This window comes from Crinia signifera, chromosome 4, assembly GCF_055691185.1.
Source record: "Crinia signifera chromosome 4, ASM5569118v1, whole genome shotgun sequence".
NCBI classification, from domain to species: Eukaryota; Metazoa; Chordata; class Amphibia; order Anura; family Myobatrachidae; genus Crinia; species Crinia signifera.
The window spans coordinates 335,703,379-335,720,918 of record NC_139220.1 but is presented as its reverse complement, the minus strand read 5'-3'; the positions used below and the strand labels follow the sequence as shown (position 1 = coordinate 335,720,918).

The 17,540-nt window shown below is 50.2% G+C and overlaps 1 protein-coding gene across 3 annotated transcripts in view; it reads left to right on the top strand.

The window, feature by feature from the left end:
- Nucleotides 1-292: 292 nt before the first annotated feature.
- PCOLCE (procollagen C-endopeptidase enhancer) overlaps nucleotides 293-17,540 on the top strand; it is a 35,838-nt gene continuing 18,590 nt past the window's right edge. For all 3 annotated transcript variants that reach the window (XR_014473680.1, XR_014473679.1, XM_083185790.1), the window contains exon 1: nucleotides 293-436. Coding sequence is in view for 1 of the 3 variants with exons in the window: in XM_083185790.1 (XP_083041916.1) it covers nucleotides 354-436 (83 nt within the window). In the remaining 2 variants the exon portion in view is untranslated. The remainder of the gene's footprint in view (nucleotides 437-17,540) is intronic.

Below are 17,540 nucleotides of genomic sequence, written 5' to 3'. Positions count from 1 at the left end.
GGTGCTATCTGCACCTCTGGCTGTCACCGTTCCCATTCAGTATTTATCAGTAGCAGCATTATAGCAGATGCTGGGGTATACGTGGCTCCGTTGCACAACCCCACGACCTCCGCAGACGCCAGCACCCCATCTGGAGTGCGTATAGGTGGGCTGAGGATGGGGAGAGGGCTGCAGAGGGGAGACACTTGGCACCAGTCGTCCCACAGCCTGGAGTCATCCAATGGTCTGTGAGCTTTGGTTACACTGCACATCTGTTTCCCATCGCCGCCCCCTCCCCCTGACCACCAAGCCTGACACTCACTCACATCTGCTTCTATCACTGGGAGACAAGAGATCCCTACAGTCACTGCACCATGGCGAACACTCTGCTCCTCTGCCTGACGCTGTGCCTGGCGCTCTGCGGGGCTCAGGACTCTGCTACCCCCAACTACACCAGGTACGTCTGCCGGTGTGCTGTATACTAACCTGTGTATAGGACCCAGTGCCCCCAACTACACCAGGTACGTCTGCCGGTGTGCTGTATACTAACCTGTGTATAGGACTCTGCTACCCCCAACTGCACCAGGTATGTCTGCCGGTGTGCTGTATACTAACCTGTGTATAGGACCCAGTGCCCCCAACTACACCAGGTACGTCTGCCGGTGTGCTGTATACTAACCTGTGTATAGGACCCAGTGCCCCCAACTACGCTAGGTACGTCTGCCGGTGTGCTGTATACTAACTTGTGTATAGGACTCTGCTGCCCCCAACTACACCAGGTACGTCTGCCGGTGTGCTGTATACTAACCTGTGTATAGGACCCAGTGCCCCCAACTACACCAGGTACGTCTGCCGGTGTGCTGTATACTAACCTGTGTATAGGACCCAGTGCCCCCAACTACACCAGGTACGTCTGCCGGTGTGCTGTGTACTAACCTGTGTATAGGACCCAGTGCCCCCAACTACACCAGGTACGTCTGCCGGTGTGCTGTATACTAACCTGTGTATAGGACTCTGCTACCCCCAACTACACCAGGTACGTCTGCCGGTGTGCTGTATACTAACCTGTGTATAGGACCCAGTGCCCCCAACTACACCAGGAACGTCTGCCGGTGTGCTGTATACTAACCTGTGTATAGGACTCTGCTACCCCCAACTACACCAGGTACGTCTGCCGGTGTGCTGTATACTAACCTGTGTATAGGACCCAGTGTCCCCAACTACACCAGGTACGTCTGCCGGTGTGCTGTATACTAACCTGTGTACAGGACTCCGCTGCCCCAACTACACCAGGTACGTCTGCCGGTGTGCTGTGTACTAACCTGTGTATAGGACAAAGTGCCCCAACTACACCAGGTACGTCTGCCGGTGTGCTGTATACTAACCTGTGTATAGGACCCAGTGCCCCAACTACACCAGGTACGTCTGCCGGTGTGCTGTATACTAACCTGTGTATAGGACTCTGCTACCCCCAACTACACCAGGTACGTCTGCCGGTGTGCTGTATACTAACCTGTGTATAGGACCCAGTGCCCCCAACTACACCAGGAACGTCTGCCGGTGTGCTGTATACTAACCTGTGTATAGGACTCTGCTACCCCCAACTACACCAGGTACGTCTGCCGGTGTGCTGTATACTAACCTGTGTATAGGACCCAGTGCCCCCAACTACACCAGGTACGTCTGCCGGTGTGCTGTATACTAACCTGTGTATAGGACCCAGTGCCCCCAACTACACCAGGTACGTCTGCCGGTGTGCTGTATACTAACCTGTGTATAGGACTCTGCTACCCCCAACTACACCAGGTACGTCTGCCGGTGTGCTGTATACTAACCTGTGTATAGGACCCAGTGCCCCCAACTACACCAGGAACGTCTGCCGGTGTGCTGTATACTAACCTGTGTATAGGACTCTGCTACCCCCAACTACACCAGGTACGTCTGCCGGTGTGCTGTATACTAACCTGTGTATAGGACCCAGTGCCCCCAACTACACCAGGTACATCTGCCGGTGTGCTGTATACTAACCTGTGTACAGGACTCCGCTTCCCCAACTACACCAGGTACGTCTGCCGGTGTGCTGTATACTAACCTGTGTATAGGACTCCGCTGCCCCAACTACACCAGGTACGTCTGCCGGTGTGCTGTATACTAACGTGTGTATAGGACCCAGTGCCCCCAACTACACCAGGTACATCTGCCGGTGTGCTGTATACTAACCTGTGTATAGGACCCAGTGCCCCAACTACACCAGGTACGTCTGCCGGTGTGCTGTATACTAACCTGTGTATAGGACTCTCCTACCCCCAACTACACCAGGTACGTCTGCCGGTGTGCTGTATACTAACCTGTGTATAGGACTCTGCTACCCCCAACTACACCAGGTACGTCTGCCGGTGTGCTGTATACTAACCTGTGTATAGGACCCAGTGCCCCCAACTACACCAGGTACGTCTGCCGGTGTGCTGTATACTAACCTGTGTATAGGACTCTGCTACCCCCAACTACACCAGGTACGTCTGCCGGTGTGCTGTATATTAACCTGTGTATAGGACTCTGCTACCCCCAACTACACCAGGTACGTCTGCCGGTGTGCTGTGTACTAACCTGTGTATAGGACCCAGTGCCCCAACTACACCAGGTACGTCTGCCGGTGTGCTGTATACTAACCTGTGTATAGGACTCTGCTACCCCCAACTACACCAGGTACGTCTGCCGGTGTGCTGTATACTAACCTGTGTATAGGACCCAGTGCCCCCAACTACACCAGGTACGTCTGCCGGTGTGCTGTATACTAACCTGTGTATAGGACCCAGTGCCCCCAACTACACCAGGTACGTCTGCCGGTGTGCTGTATACTAACCTGTGTATAGGACTCCGCTGCCCCAACTACACCAGGTACGTCTGCTGGTGTGCTGTATACTAACCTGTGTATAGGACTCTGCTGCCCCCAACTACACCAGGTACGTCTGCCGGTGTGCTGTATACTAACCTGTGTATAGGACTCCACTGCCCCCAACTACACCAGGTATGTCTGCCGGTGTGCTGTATACTAACCTGTGTATAGGACCCAGTGTCCCCAACTACACCAGGTACATCTGCCGGTGTGCTGTATACTAACCTGTGTATAGTACCCAGTGCCCCAACTACACCAGGTACGTCTGCCGGTGTGCTGTATACTAACCTGTGTATAGGACACCGCTGCCCCCAACTACACCAGGTACGTCTGCCGGTGTGCTGTATACTAACCTGTGTATAGGACCCAGTGCCCCCAACTACACCAGGAACGTCTGCCGGTGTGCTGTATACTAACCTGTGTATAGGACTCTGCTACCCCCAACTACACCAGGTACGTCTGCCGGTGTGCTGTATACTAACCTGTGTATAGGACCCAGTGTCCCCAACTACACCAGGTACGTCTGCCGGTGTGCTGTATACTAACCTGTGTACAGGACTCCGCTGCCCCAACTACACCAGGTACGTCTGCCGGTGTGCTGTACACTAACCTGTGTATAGGACCCAGTGCCCCAACTACACCAGGTACGTCTGCCGGTGTGCTGTATACTAACCTGTGTATAGGACCCAGTGCCCCAACTACACCAGGTACGTCTGCCTGTGTGCTGTATACTAACCTGTGTATAGGACCCAGTGCCCCCAACTGCACCAGGTACGTCTGCCGGTGTGCTGTATACTAACCTGTGTATAGGACCCAGTGCCCCCAACTACACCAGGTACGTCTGCCGGTGTGCTGTATACTAACCTGTGTATAGGACCCAGTGCCCCAACTACACCAGGTACGTCTGCCGGTGTGCTGTATACTAACCTGTGTATCGGACCCAGTGCCCCCAACTACACCAGGTACGTCTGCCGGTGTGCTGTATACTAACCTGTGTATAGGACCCAGTGCCCCAACTACACCAGGTACGTCTGCCGGTGTGCTGTATACTAACCTGTGTATAGGACCCAGTGCCCCTAACTACACCAGGTACGTCTGCCGGTGTGCTGTATACTAACCTGTGTATAGGACCCAGTGTCCCCAACTACACCAGGTACGTCTGCCGGTGTGCTGTATACTAACCTGTGTATAGGACCCAGTGCCCCCAACTACACCAGGTACATCTGCCGGTGTGCTGTATACTAACCTGTGTATAGGACTCCGCTGCCCCCAACTACACAAGGTACGTCTGCCGGTGTGCTGTATACTAACCTGTGTATAGGACTCCACTGCCCCCAACTACACCAGGTACGTCTGCCGGTGTGCTGTATACTAACCTGTGTATAGGACCCAGTGCCCCCAACTACACCAGGTACGTCTGCCGGTGTGCTGTATACTAACCTGTGTATAGGACTCCACTGCCCCAACTACACCAGGTACGTCTGCCGGTGTGCTGTATACTAACCTGTGTATAGGACTCTGCTGCCCCCAACTACACCAGGTACGTCTGCCGGTGTGCTGTATACTAACCTGTGTATAGGACCCAGTGCCCCCAACTACACCAGGTACGTCTGCCGGTGTGCTGTATACTAACCTGTGTATAGGACTCCACTGCCCCCAACTACACCAGGTACGTCTGCCGGTGTGCTGTATACTAACCTGTGTATAGGACTCTGCTGCCCCCAACTACACCAGGTACGTCTGCCGGTGTGCTGTATACTAACCTGTGTATAGGACCCAGTGCCCCCAACTACACCAGGTACGTCTGCCGGTGTGCTGTATACTAACCTGTGTATAGGACTCCACTGCCCCCAACTACACCAGGTACGTCTGCCGGTGTGCTGTATACTAACCTGTGTATAGGACCCAGTGCCCCCAACTACACCAGGTACGTCTGCCGGTGTGCTGTATACTAACCTGTGTACAGGACTCCGCTGCCCCAACTACACCAGGTACGTCTGCCGGTGTGCTGTATACTAACCTGTGCATAGGACCCAGTGCCCCCAACTACACCAGGTACGTCTGCCGGTGTGCTGTATACTAACCTGTGTATAGGACCCAGTGCCCCCAACTACACCAGGTACGTCTGCCGGTGTGCTGTATACTAACCTGTGTATAGGACCCAGTGCCCCCAACTACACCAGGTACGTCTGCCTGTGCTGTATACTAACCTGTGTATAGGACCCAGTGCCCCCAACTGCACCAGGTACGTCTGCCGGTGTGCTGTATACTAACCTGTGTATAGGACCCAGTGCCCCCAACTACACCAGGTACGTCTGCCGGTGTGCTGTATACTAACCTGTGTATAGGACTCTGCTGCCCCCAACTACACCAGGTACGTCTGCCGGTGTGCTGTATACTAACCTGTGTATAGGACTCCGCTGCCCCCAACTACACCAGGTACATCTGCCGGTGTGCTGTATACTAACCTGTGTATAGGACCCAGTGCCCCCAACTACACCAGGTACGTCTGCCGGTGTGCTGTATACTAACCTATGTATAGGACTCCACTGCCCCCAACTGCACCAGGTACATCTGCCGATGTGCTGTATACTAACCTGTGTATAGGACCCAGTGCCCCCAACTACACCAGGTACGTCTGCCGGTGTGCTGTATACTAACCTGTGTATAGGACCCAGTGCCCCCAACTACACCAGGTACGTCTGCCGGTGTGCTGTATACTAACCTGTGTATAGGACCCAGTGCCCCCAACTGCACCAGGTACATCTGCCGGTGTGCTGTATACTAACCTGTGTATAGGACCCAGTGCCCCCAACTGCACCAGGTACGTCTGCCGGTGTGCTGTATACTAACCTGTGTATAGGACCCAGTGCCCCCAACTGCACCAGGTACGTCTGCCGGTGTGCTGTATACTAACCTGTGTATAGGACCCACTGCCCCCAACTACACCAGGTACGTCTGCCGGTGTGCTGTATACTAACCTGTGTATAGGACCCAGTGCCCCCAACTACACCAGGTACGTCTGCCGGTGTGCTGTATACTAACCTGTGTATAGGACTCTGCTGCCCCCAACTACACCAGGTACATCTGCCGGTGTGCTGTATACTAACCTGTGTATAGAACTCTGCTGCCCACAACTACACCAGGTACGTCTGCCGGTGTGCTGTATACTAACCTGTGTATAGGACTCTGCTACCCCCAACTACACCAGGTACGTCTGCCGGTGTGCTGTATACTAACCTGTGTATAGAACTCTGCTGCCCACAACTACACCAGGTACGTCTGCCGGTGTGCTGTGTACTAACCTGTGTATAGGACCCAGTGCCCCCAACTACACCAGGTACGTCTGCCGGTGTGCTGTATACTAACCTGTGTATAGGACTCTGCTACCCCCAACTACACCAGGTACGTCTGCCGGTGTGCTGTATACTAACCTGTGTATAGGACTCCGCTGCCCCCAACTACACCAGGTACGTCTGCCGGTGTGCTGTATACTAACCTGTGTATAGGACTCCGCTGCCCCCAACTACACCAGGTACGTCTGCCGGTGTGCTGTATACTAACCTGTGTATAGGACTGTGCTGCCCCCAACTACTCCAGGTACGTCTGCCGGTGTGCTGTATACTAACCTGTGTATAGGACCCAGTGCCCCAACTACACCAGCTATGTCTGCCGGTGTGCTGTATACTAACCTGTGTATAGGACTCTGCTACCCCCAACTACACCAGGTACGTCTGCCGGTGTGCTGTATACTAACCTGTGTATAGGACCCAGTGCCCCAACTACACCAGGTACGTCTGCCGGTGTGCTGTATACTAACCTGTGTATAGGACTCCGCTGCCCCCAACGACACCAGGTACGTCTGCCGGTGTGCTGTATACTAACCTGTGTATATGACTCCGCTGCCCCCAACTACACCAGGTATGTCTGACGGTGTGCTGTATACTAACCTGTGTATAGGACTCCACTGCCCCAACTACACCAGGTACGTCTGATGGTGTGCTGTATACTAACCTGTGTATAGGACTCTGCTACCCCCAACTACACCAGGTACGTCTGCCGGTGTGCTGTATACTAACCTGTGTATAGGACTCTGCTACCCCCAACTACACCAGGTACGTCTGCCGGTGTGCTGTATACTAACCTGTGTATAGAACTCTGCTGCCCACAACTACACCAGGTACGTCTGCCGGTGTGCTGTGTACTAACCTGTGTATAGGACCCAGTGCCCCCAACTACACCAGGTACGTCTGCCGGTGTGCTGTATACTAACCTGTGTATAGGACTCTGCTACCCCCAACTACACCAGGTACGTCTGCCGGTGTGCTGTATACTAACCTGTGTATAGGACTCCGCTGCCCCCAACTACACCAGGTACGTCTGCCGGTGTGCTGTGTACTAACCTGTGTATAGGACTCTGCTACCCCCAACTACACCAGGTACGTCTGCCGGTGTGCTGTATACTAACCTGTGTATAGGACTCCGCTGCCCCCAACTACACCAGGTACGTCTGCCGGTGTGCTGTATACTAACCTGTGTATAGGACTGTGCTGCCCCCAACTACTCCAGGTACGTCTGCCGGTGTGCTGTATACTAACCTGTGTATAGGACCCAGTGCCCCAACTACACCAGCTATGTCTGCCGGTGTGCTGTATACTAACCTGTGTATAGGACTCTGCTACCCCCAACTACACCAGGTACGTCTGCCGGTGTGCTGTATACTAACCTGTGTATAGGACCCAGTGCCCCAACTACACCAGGTACGTCTGCCGGTGTGCTGTATACTAACCTGTGTATAGGACTCCGCTGCCCCCAACTACACCAGGTACGTCTGCCGGTGTGCTGTATACTAACCTGTGTATATGACTCCGCTGCCCCCAACTACACCAGGTACGTCTGACGGTGTGCTGTATACTAACCTGTGTATAGGACCCAGTACCCCCAACTACACCAGGTACGTCTGCCGGTGTGCTGTATACTAACCTGTGTATAGGACTCTGCTACCCCCAACTACACCAGGTACGTCTGCCGGTGTGCTGTATACTAACCTGTGTATAGGACTCCGCTGCCCCCAACTACACCAGGTACGTCTGCCGGTGTGCTGTGTACTAACCTGTGTATAGGACTCTGCTACCCCCAACTACACCAGGTACGTCTGCCGGTGTGCTGTATACTAACCTGTGTATAGGACTCCGCTGCCCCCAACTACACCAGGTACGTCTGCCGGTGTGCTGTATACTAACCTGTGTATAGGACTGTGCTGCCCCCAACTACTCCAGGCACGTCTGCCGTTGTGCTGTATACTAACCTGTGTATAGGACCCAGTGCCCCAACTACACCAGCTACGTCTGCCGGTGTGCTGTATACTAACCTGTGTATAGGACTCTGCTACCCCAACTACACCAGGTACGTCTGCCGGTGTGCTGTATACTAACCTGTGTATAGGACCCAGTGCCCTAACTACACCAGGTACGTCTGCCGGTGTGCTGTATACTAACCTGTGTATAGGACTCCGCTGCCCCCAACTACACCAGGTACGTCTGCCGGTGTGCTGTATACTAACCTGTGTATAGGACCCAGTGCCCCCAACTACACCAGGTACGTCTGCCGGTGTGCTGTATACTAACCTGTGTATAGGACCCAGTGCCCCCAACTACACCAGGTACGTCTGCCGGTGTGCTGTATACTAACCTGTGTATAGGACCCAGTGTCCCCAACTACACCAGGTACGTCTGCCGGTGTGCTGTATACTAACCTGTGCATAGGACCCAGTGTCCCCAACTACACCAGGTACGTCTGCCGGTGTGCTGTATACTAACCTGTGTATAGGACCCAGTGTCCCCAACTACACCAGGTACGTCTGCCGGTGTGCTGTATACTAACCTGTGTATAGGACCCAGTGCCCCCAACTACACCAGGTACATCTGCCGGTGTGCTGTATACTAACCTGTGTATAGGACTCCGCTGCCCCAACTACACCAGGTACGTCTGCCGGTGTGCTGTATACTAACCTGTGTATAGGACCCAGTGTCCCCAACTACACCAGGTACGTCTGCCGGTGTGCTGTATACTAACCTGTGTATAGGACCCAGTGCCCCCAACTACACCAGGTACGTCTGCCGGTGTGCTGTATACTAACCTGTGTATAGGACCCAGTGTCTCCAACTACACCAGGTACGTCTGCCGGTGTGCTGTATACTAACCTGTGTATAGGACCCAGTGTCTCCAACTACACCAGGTACGTCTGCCGGTGTGCTGTGTACTAACCTGTGTATAGGACTCCGCTGCCCCCAACTACACCAGGTCAGTCTGCCGGTGTGCTGTATACTAACCTGTGTATAGGACCCAGTGCCCCAACTACACCAGGTACGTCTGCCGGTGTGCTGTATACTAACCTGTGTATAGGACCCAGTGCCCCAACTACACCAGGTACGTCTGCCGGTGTGCTGTATACTAACCTGTGTATAGGACCCAGTACCCCCAACTGCACCAGGTACGTCTGCCGGTGTGCTGTATACTAACCTGTGTATAGGACCCAGTACCCCCAACTGCACCAGGTACGTCTGCCGGTGTGCTGTGTACTAACCTGTGTATAGGACCCAGTGTCCCCAACTACACCAGGTACGTCTGCCGGTGTGCTGTATACTAACCTGTGTATAGGACCCAGTGCCCCCAACTACACCAGGTACGTCTGCCGGTGTGCTGTATACTAACCTGTGTATAGGACTCTGCTACCCCCAACTACACCAGGTACGTCTGCCGGTGTGCTGTATACTAACCTGTGTATAGGACCCAGTGCCCCCAACTACACCAGGAACGTCTGCCGGTGTGCTGTATACTAACCTGTGTATAGGACTCTGCTACCCCCAACTACACCAGGTACGTCTGCCGGTGTGCTGTATACTAACCTGTGTATAGGACCCAGTGCCCCCAACTACACCAGGTACGTCTGCCGGTGTGCTGTGTACTAACCTGTGTATAGGACCCAGTGCCCCCAACTACACCAGGTACATCTGCCGGTGTGCTGTGTACTAACCTGTGTATAGGACTCTGCTACCCCCAACTACACCAGCTACGTCTGCCGGTGTGCTGTATACTAACCTGTGTATAGGACCCAGTGCCCCCAACTACACCAGGTACATCTGCCGGTGTGCTGTATACTAACCTGTGTATAGGACTCCGCTGCCCCAACTACACCAGGTACGTCTGCCGGTGTGCTGTATACTAACCTGTGTATAGGACTCTGCTACCCCCAACTACACCAGGTACGTCTGCCGGTGTGCTGTATACTAACCTGTGTATAGGACTCTGCTACCCCCAACTACACCAGGTACGTCTGCCGGTGTGCTGTATACTAACCTGTGTATAGGACCCAGTGCCCCCAACTACACCAGGAACGTCTGCCGGTGTGCTGTATACTAACCTGTGTATAGGACTCTGCTACCCCCAACTACACCAGGTACGTCTGCCGGTGTGCTGTATACTAACCTGTGTATAGGACCCAGTGCCCCCAACTACACCAGCTACGTCTGCCGGTGTGCTGTATACTAACCTGTGTATAGGACCCAGTGCCCCCAACTACACCAGGTACATCTGCCGGTGTGCTGTATACTAACCTCTGTATAGGACTCCAGTGCCCCCAACTACACCAGGTACGTCTGCCGGTGTGCTGGATACTAACCTGTGTATAGGACTCTGCTGCCCCCAACTACACCAGGTACGTCTGCCGGTGTGCTTTATACTAACGGGTGTACAGGACTCCGCTGCCCCAACTACACCAGGTACGTCTGCCGGTGTGCTTTATACTAACCTGTGTATAGGACCCAGTGCCCCCAACTACAACAGGTACGTCTGCCGGTGTGCTGTATACTAACCTGTATATAGGACCCAGTGTCCCCAACTACACCAGGTACGTCTGCCGGTGTGCTGTATACTAACCTGTGTATAGGACCCAGTTACAGTGTCTTATATAGCGCAGCAGATTCCGTTACAGCGTCTTATATAGCGCAGCAGATTCCGTTACAGCGTCATATATAGTGCAGCAGATACCGTTACAGTCTCTTATATAGTGCAGCAGATTCCGTTACAGTGTCTTATATAGCGCAGCAGATTCCTTTATGGTTTCTTATATAGCGCAGCAGATTCTGTTACAGTTTCTTATATAGCGCAGTAGATTCCGGTACAGTGTCTTATATAGCGCAGCAGATTCCGGTACAGTGTCTTATATAGCGCAGCAGATTCCGTTACAGTGTCTTATATAGCGCAGCAGATTCTGTTACAGTGTCTTATATAGCGCAGCAGATTCCGGTACAGTGTCTTATATAGCGCAGCAGATTCCGTTACAGTGTCTTATATAGTGCAGCAGATTCCGTTACAGTGTCTTATATAGCGCAGCAGATTCAGTTACAGCGTCTTATATAGCGCAGCAGATTCCGTTACAGTGTCTTATATAGCGCAGCAGATTCTGTTACAGTGTCTTATATAGCGCAGCAGATTCCGGAACAGCGTCTTATATAGCGCAGCAGATTCCGTTACAGCGTCATATATAGTGCAGCAGATACCGTTACAGTCTCTTATATAGCGCAGCAGATTCCGTTACAGTGTCTTATAAAGCGCAGCAGGTTCCGTTACAGTGTCTTATATAGTGCAGCAGATTCCGTTACAGTGTCTTATATAGCGCAGCAGATTCCTTTATGGTTTCTTATATAGCGCAGCAGATTCTGTTACAGTTTCTTATATAGCGCAGTAGATTCCGGTACAGTGTCTTATATAGCGCAGCAGATTCCGTTACAGTGTCTTATATAGCGCAGCAGATTCCGTTACAGTGTCTTATATAGCGCAGCAGATTCTGTTACAGTGTCTTATATAGCGCAGCAGATTCCGTTACAGTGTCTTATATAGCGCAGCAGATTCTGTTAAAGTTTCTTATATAGCTCAGTAGATTCCGGTACAGTGTCTTATATAGCGCAGCAGATTCTGTTACAGTGTCTTATATAGCGCAGCAGATTCCGTTACAGTGTCTTATATAGTGCAGCAGATTCCGTTACTGGTTCTTATATAGCGCAGCATATTCCGTTACAGCGTCTTATATAGCGCAGCAGATTCCGTTACAGTGTCTTATATAGCGCAGCAGATTCCGTTACAGTTTCTTATAAAGCGCAGCAGATTCCGTTACAGTGTGTTATATAGCGCAGCAGATTCCTTTACAGTGTCTTATATAGCGCAGCAGATTCCGTTACAGTGTCTTATATAGCGCAGCAGATTCTGTTACAGTTTCTTATATAGTGCAGCAGATTCCATTACAGCGTCTTATATAGCGCAGCAGATTCCGTTACAGTGTCTTATATAGCGCAGCAGATTCCGTTACTGTGTCTTATATGGCGCAGCAGATTCTGTTACAGCGTCTTATATAGTGCAGCAGATTCCGTTACAGTGTCTTATATAGCGCAGCAGATTCTGTTAAAGTTTCTTATATAGCTCAGTAGATTCCGGTACAGTGTCTTATATAGCGCAGCAGATTCTGTTACAGTGTCTTATATAGCGCAGCAGATTCCGGAACAGCGTCTTATATAGTGCAGCAGATTCCGTTCAGTGTCTTATATAGTGCAGCAGATTCCGTTACTGGTTCTTATATAGCGCAGCATATTCCGTTACAGCGTCTTATATAGCGCAGCAGATTCCGTTACAGTGTGTTATATAGCGCAGCAGATTCTGTTACAGTTTCTTATATAGTGCAGCAGATTCCATTACAGCGTCTTATATAGCGCAGCAGATTACGTTACAGTGTCTTATATAGCGCAGCAGATTCCGTTACTGTGTCTTATATAGCGCAGCAGATTCCGTTACAGCGTCATATATAGTGCAGCAGATTCTGTTACAGTTACTTATATAGAGCAGCAGATTCCGTTACAGTGTCTTATATAGCGCAGCATATTCTGTTACAGTGTCTTATATAGCGCAGCAGATACCGTTACAGCGTCTTATATAGCGCAGCAGATTCCATTACAGTGTCTTATATAGCGCAGCAGATTCCGTTACAGTGTTTTATATAGCGCAGCAGATTCCATTACAGTGTCTTATATAGTGCAGCAGATTCCGTTATGGTTTCTTATATAGCGCAGCAGATTCCTTTATGGTTTCTTATATAGCGCTGCAGATTCTGTTACAGTTTCTTATATAGCGCTGCAGATTCCGTTTCAGCGTCTTATATAGCGCAGCAGATTCCGTTAGTGTCTTATATAGCAGCAGATTCCGTTACAGCGTCTTATATAGCGCAGCAGATTCCGTTACAGTTTCTTATATAGCGCAGCAGATTCCGTTAGTTTCTTATATAGCGCAGCTGATTCCGTTACAGTGTCTTAAATAGCGCAGCAGATTCCTTTACAGCGTCTTATATAGCGCAGCAGATTCCGTTACAGTGTCTTATATAGCGCAGCAGGTTCCGTTACAGTGTCTTATATAGCGCAGCAGATTCTGTTACAGTGTCTTATATAGCAGTGGATTCCGTTACAGTGTCTTATATAGCGCAGCAGATTCTGTTACAGTGTCTTATATAGCGCAGCAGATTCCGTTACAGTGTTTTATATAGCGCAGCAGATTCTGTTACAGTGTCTTATATAGCAGTGGATTCCGTTACAGTGTCTTATATAGCGCAGCAGATTCTGTTACAGTGTCTTATATAGCAGTGGATTCCGTTACAGTGTCTTATATAGCGCAGCAGATTCTGTTACAGTGTCTTATATAGCAGTGGATTCCGTTACAGTGTCTTATATAGCGCAGCAGATTCTGTTACAGTGTCTTATATAGCGCAGCAGATTCCGTTACAGTGTCTTATATAGCGCAGCAGATTCCGTTACAGTGTCTTATATAGCGCAGCAGATTCTGTTACAGTGTCTTATATAGCAGTGGATTCCGTTACAGTGTCTTATATAGCGCAGCAGATTCTGTTACAGTGTCTTATATAGCGCAGCAGATTCCGTTACAGTGTCTTATATAGCGCATAAGAATAAAAGCGGGTGGTAGACTGTGCTTATTGATGACAGAGTGAGGAAAATTGAAAAGTAATTTAATTGCACAATGACATGCTACAATGTATACACATAAATCACAATATGCACAATGTAAGAAGCGGGAGGGAGGGGGATGTAAAATGTTGCATCCACTGAATTTGTAATATCACCTTTGTAAGTCCACAGTTCAATGTGTACCCGGGAGATGGAAATGATCCTTTAGACTTGGCCAAAGGGGTGCTCGATTGGGACTTCTTCCAGTTTTAGAATGGGGGTTGTGTCTTATATAGCGCGGCAGATTCCGTTACTGTGTCTTATATAGCGCAGCAGTTTCCGTTACTGTGTCTTATATAGTGCGGCAGATTCCGTTACAGCGTCTTATATAGTGCAGCAGATTCTGTTACAGGGTCTTATATAGCGCAGCAGATTCTGTTACAGTGTCTTATATACCGCAGCAGATTCCGTTACAGTGTCTTATATAGCGCAGCAGATTACGTTACAATGTCTTATATAGCGCAGCAGATTCCGTTAGTGTCTTATATATCGCAGCAGATTCGGTTACAGTGTCTTATATAGCGCAGCAGATTCTGTTACAGTGTCTTATATAGCGCAGCAGATTCCGTTGCGCTTTACAATAGTAGACAGTGATAAAACAACAGACAGACTGTAGGAGGCAGGAGGGCCCTGCTGCAAGCATACAATCTATAGGGATATAGGGGGGAAACACAAGGACAGGCACCAGTAATAGCATAGCAGTCCCACCAAGTTACAAGTCCAGAAGGGAAGCTATATAATACATAAGTGCCTCAGAGGGTTATGCGTGTAGAACTTAAATATGATAGGCTGCCTGAAGAGGTGAGTTTTCAGGGAACACTTGGAAGTTTGGAGGCTAGCGGAGAGTCTTATTGTGCGTGGAAGGGCATTCCATAGGATGGGAGCAGCCCGATGAAGGTCCTGTAATAGTGAATGGGAGCTAGTGATCCGTGCAGAAGAGAGATGCAGATCTTGTGCAGAGCGGAGTGGTCGAGATGGGAGATATTCTGTGATAAGTAGAGAGATATTGGGGCCCATTTATCAAGTAAGATTTGCGGTTAACCGCAAATATTATGTATCCCTGAAATGTATTAAAGGGGACTGCAGCAGGAATCTCCGATCCCTGCTGCGATCCCCCCCTGCATCGCCACCGACCGCATCGCCCATAGGTTTCTATGGGGGATGCGTAGCTGCCCGATGTATCAACATCGGGCAGCCCGGCTTCGCACCCCTGGGCTATCGCCATTCTGATATGGCGATAGCCCATTGTAGCCTATGGCTACACATCGCACTGCCGAGCAGGGCAGTGCGGTAAGAGGGGTCGCAGGGGGGTCAGCGCATAACCGCGCATGCGCTGACCCCCCAGCCACCGGGTTAGGGCTTCGGAGCCCTGTCCCTGCGCCCTTAAAAATGATACATTGCCCCGATATGATCGCAACTTTACAATGCGTTCCTGGGCGGTAATATTATATATATATATAGGAAATGGAAAGATAGAGGGGGGCGCCCAATAGTGCAATAAAGTTTTTTTATTTTTTCAAAAAGGTAAAAAACACTCAATAAAAAGGACTCGTACCGAGTTTGACCTCAGCAGTGGGCTAAATACCACTAGAGATATATACAATCCTCACTGGCAATGCTGCATTCCACAAGTATTAGTCGCCGCTTCAGATGTTTTCACGGGACCTCCTGGTTCTCCGGACAGCCGGCGTCTCTCAGAGTTCCAGGGGAGATGTTACACCGCTCGTGTCTGCTCTCTGCCAGGAGGTTCAAGATAGACGTCACGATGGCCACGCCCCTACGCGTTTCGTCATGGACTTCCTCAGTGGCACTGACAAGGTCCATGACGAAATGCGTAGGGGCGTGGCCATCGTGACGTCTATCTTGAACCTCCTGGCAGAGAGCAGACACGAGCGGTGTAACATCTCCCCTGGAACTCTGAGAGACGCCGGCTGTCCGGAGAACCAGGAGGTCCCGTGAAAACATCTGAAGCGGCGACTATTACTTGTGGAATGCAGCATTGCCAGTGAGGATTGTATATATATCTAGTGGTATTTAGCCCACTGCTGAGGTCAAACTCGGTACGAGTCCTTTTTATTGAGTGTTTTTTACCTTGTTTTTTTTAAATAAAAAAACTTTATTGCACTATTGGGCGCCCCCCTCTATCTTTCCATTTCCTTTAGATTCTTGGTGCTTGGGATAAGCACAAAACAGAAGGGGAGCGACGGTCCAATATAATATTTAAGGACAAGTGCAGCCTAAAATTAACTCCGTAGTGCCTGGAAGTTCACCAACACCGGCACAAGAGCCCTGATATTCGAGCTTACTTTTGCAAGTGTCAGCGCTCCTTTACCAACAACCCATTCGATATATATATATATATATATATATATACAGACCTGTGTATAGGACTCTAATACCCCCAGCACCGATTACACCAGGTACTTCTGCCGATGTGCTGTAGCCCTGTGTCTATAGGACTGTATCTCTCTCTCTCTCTATATATATATATATATATGTATAGACCTACCCCCAGCACCGATTACACCAGGTACTTCTGCCGATGATCTGTATAAAGCCCTGTGTCTATAGGACTGTATCTCTCTCTCTCTCTATATATATATATATGTATAGACCTACCCCCAGCACCGATTACACCAGGTACTTCTGCCGATGATCTGTATAAAGCCCTGTGTCTATAGGACTGTATCTCTCTCTCTCTCTCTCTCTCTCTCTCTATATATATATATATGTATAGACCTACCCCCAGCACCGATTACACCAGGTGCTTCTGCCGATGTGCTGTATAAAGCCCTGTGTTTATAGGACTGTATCTCTCTCTCTCTATATATATGTATAGACCTACCCCCAGCACCGATTATACCAGGTACTTCTGCCGATGATCTGTATAAAGCCCTGTGTCTATAGGACTGTATCTCTCTCTCTCTCTCTCTCTATATATATATGTATAGACCTACCCCCAGCACCGATTACACCAGGTACTTCTGCCGATGATCTGTATAAAGCCCTGTGTCTATAGGACTGTATCTCTCTCTCTCTCTATATATATGTATAGACCTACCCCCAGCACCGATTACACCAGGTACTTCTGCCGATGTGCTGTATAAAGCCCTGTGTCTATAGGACTGTATCTCTCTCTCTCTATATATATGTATAGACCTACCCCCAGCACCGATTATACCAGGTACTTCTGCCGATGATCTGTATAAAGCCCTGTGTCTATAGGACTGCATCTCTCTCTCTCTCTCTCTCTCTCTCTCTCTCTCTCTCTCTCTCTATATATATATGTATAGACCTACCCCCAGCACCGATTACACCAGGTACTTCTGCTGATGTGCTGTAGCCCTGTGTCTATAGGACTGTATCTCTCTCTCTATATATATGTATAGACCTACCCCCAGCACCGATTATACCAGGTACTTCTGCCGATGATCTGTATAAAGCCCTGTGTCTATAGGACTGCATCTCTCTCTCTCTCTCTCTCTCTCTCTCTATATATATATATGTATAGACCTACCCCCAGCACCGATTACACCAGGTACTTCTGCTGATGTGCTGTAGCCCTGTGTCTATAGGACTGTATCTCTCTCTCTCTCTCTCTC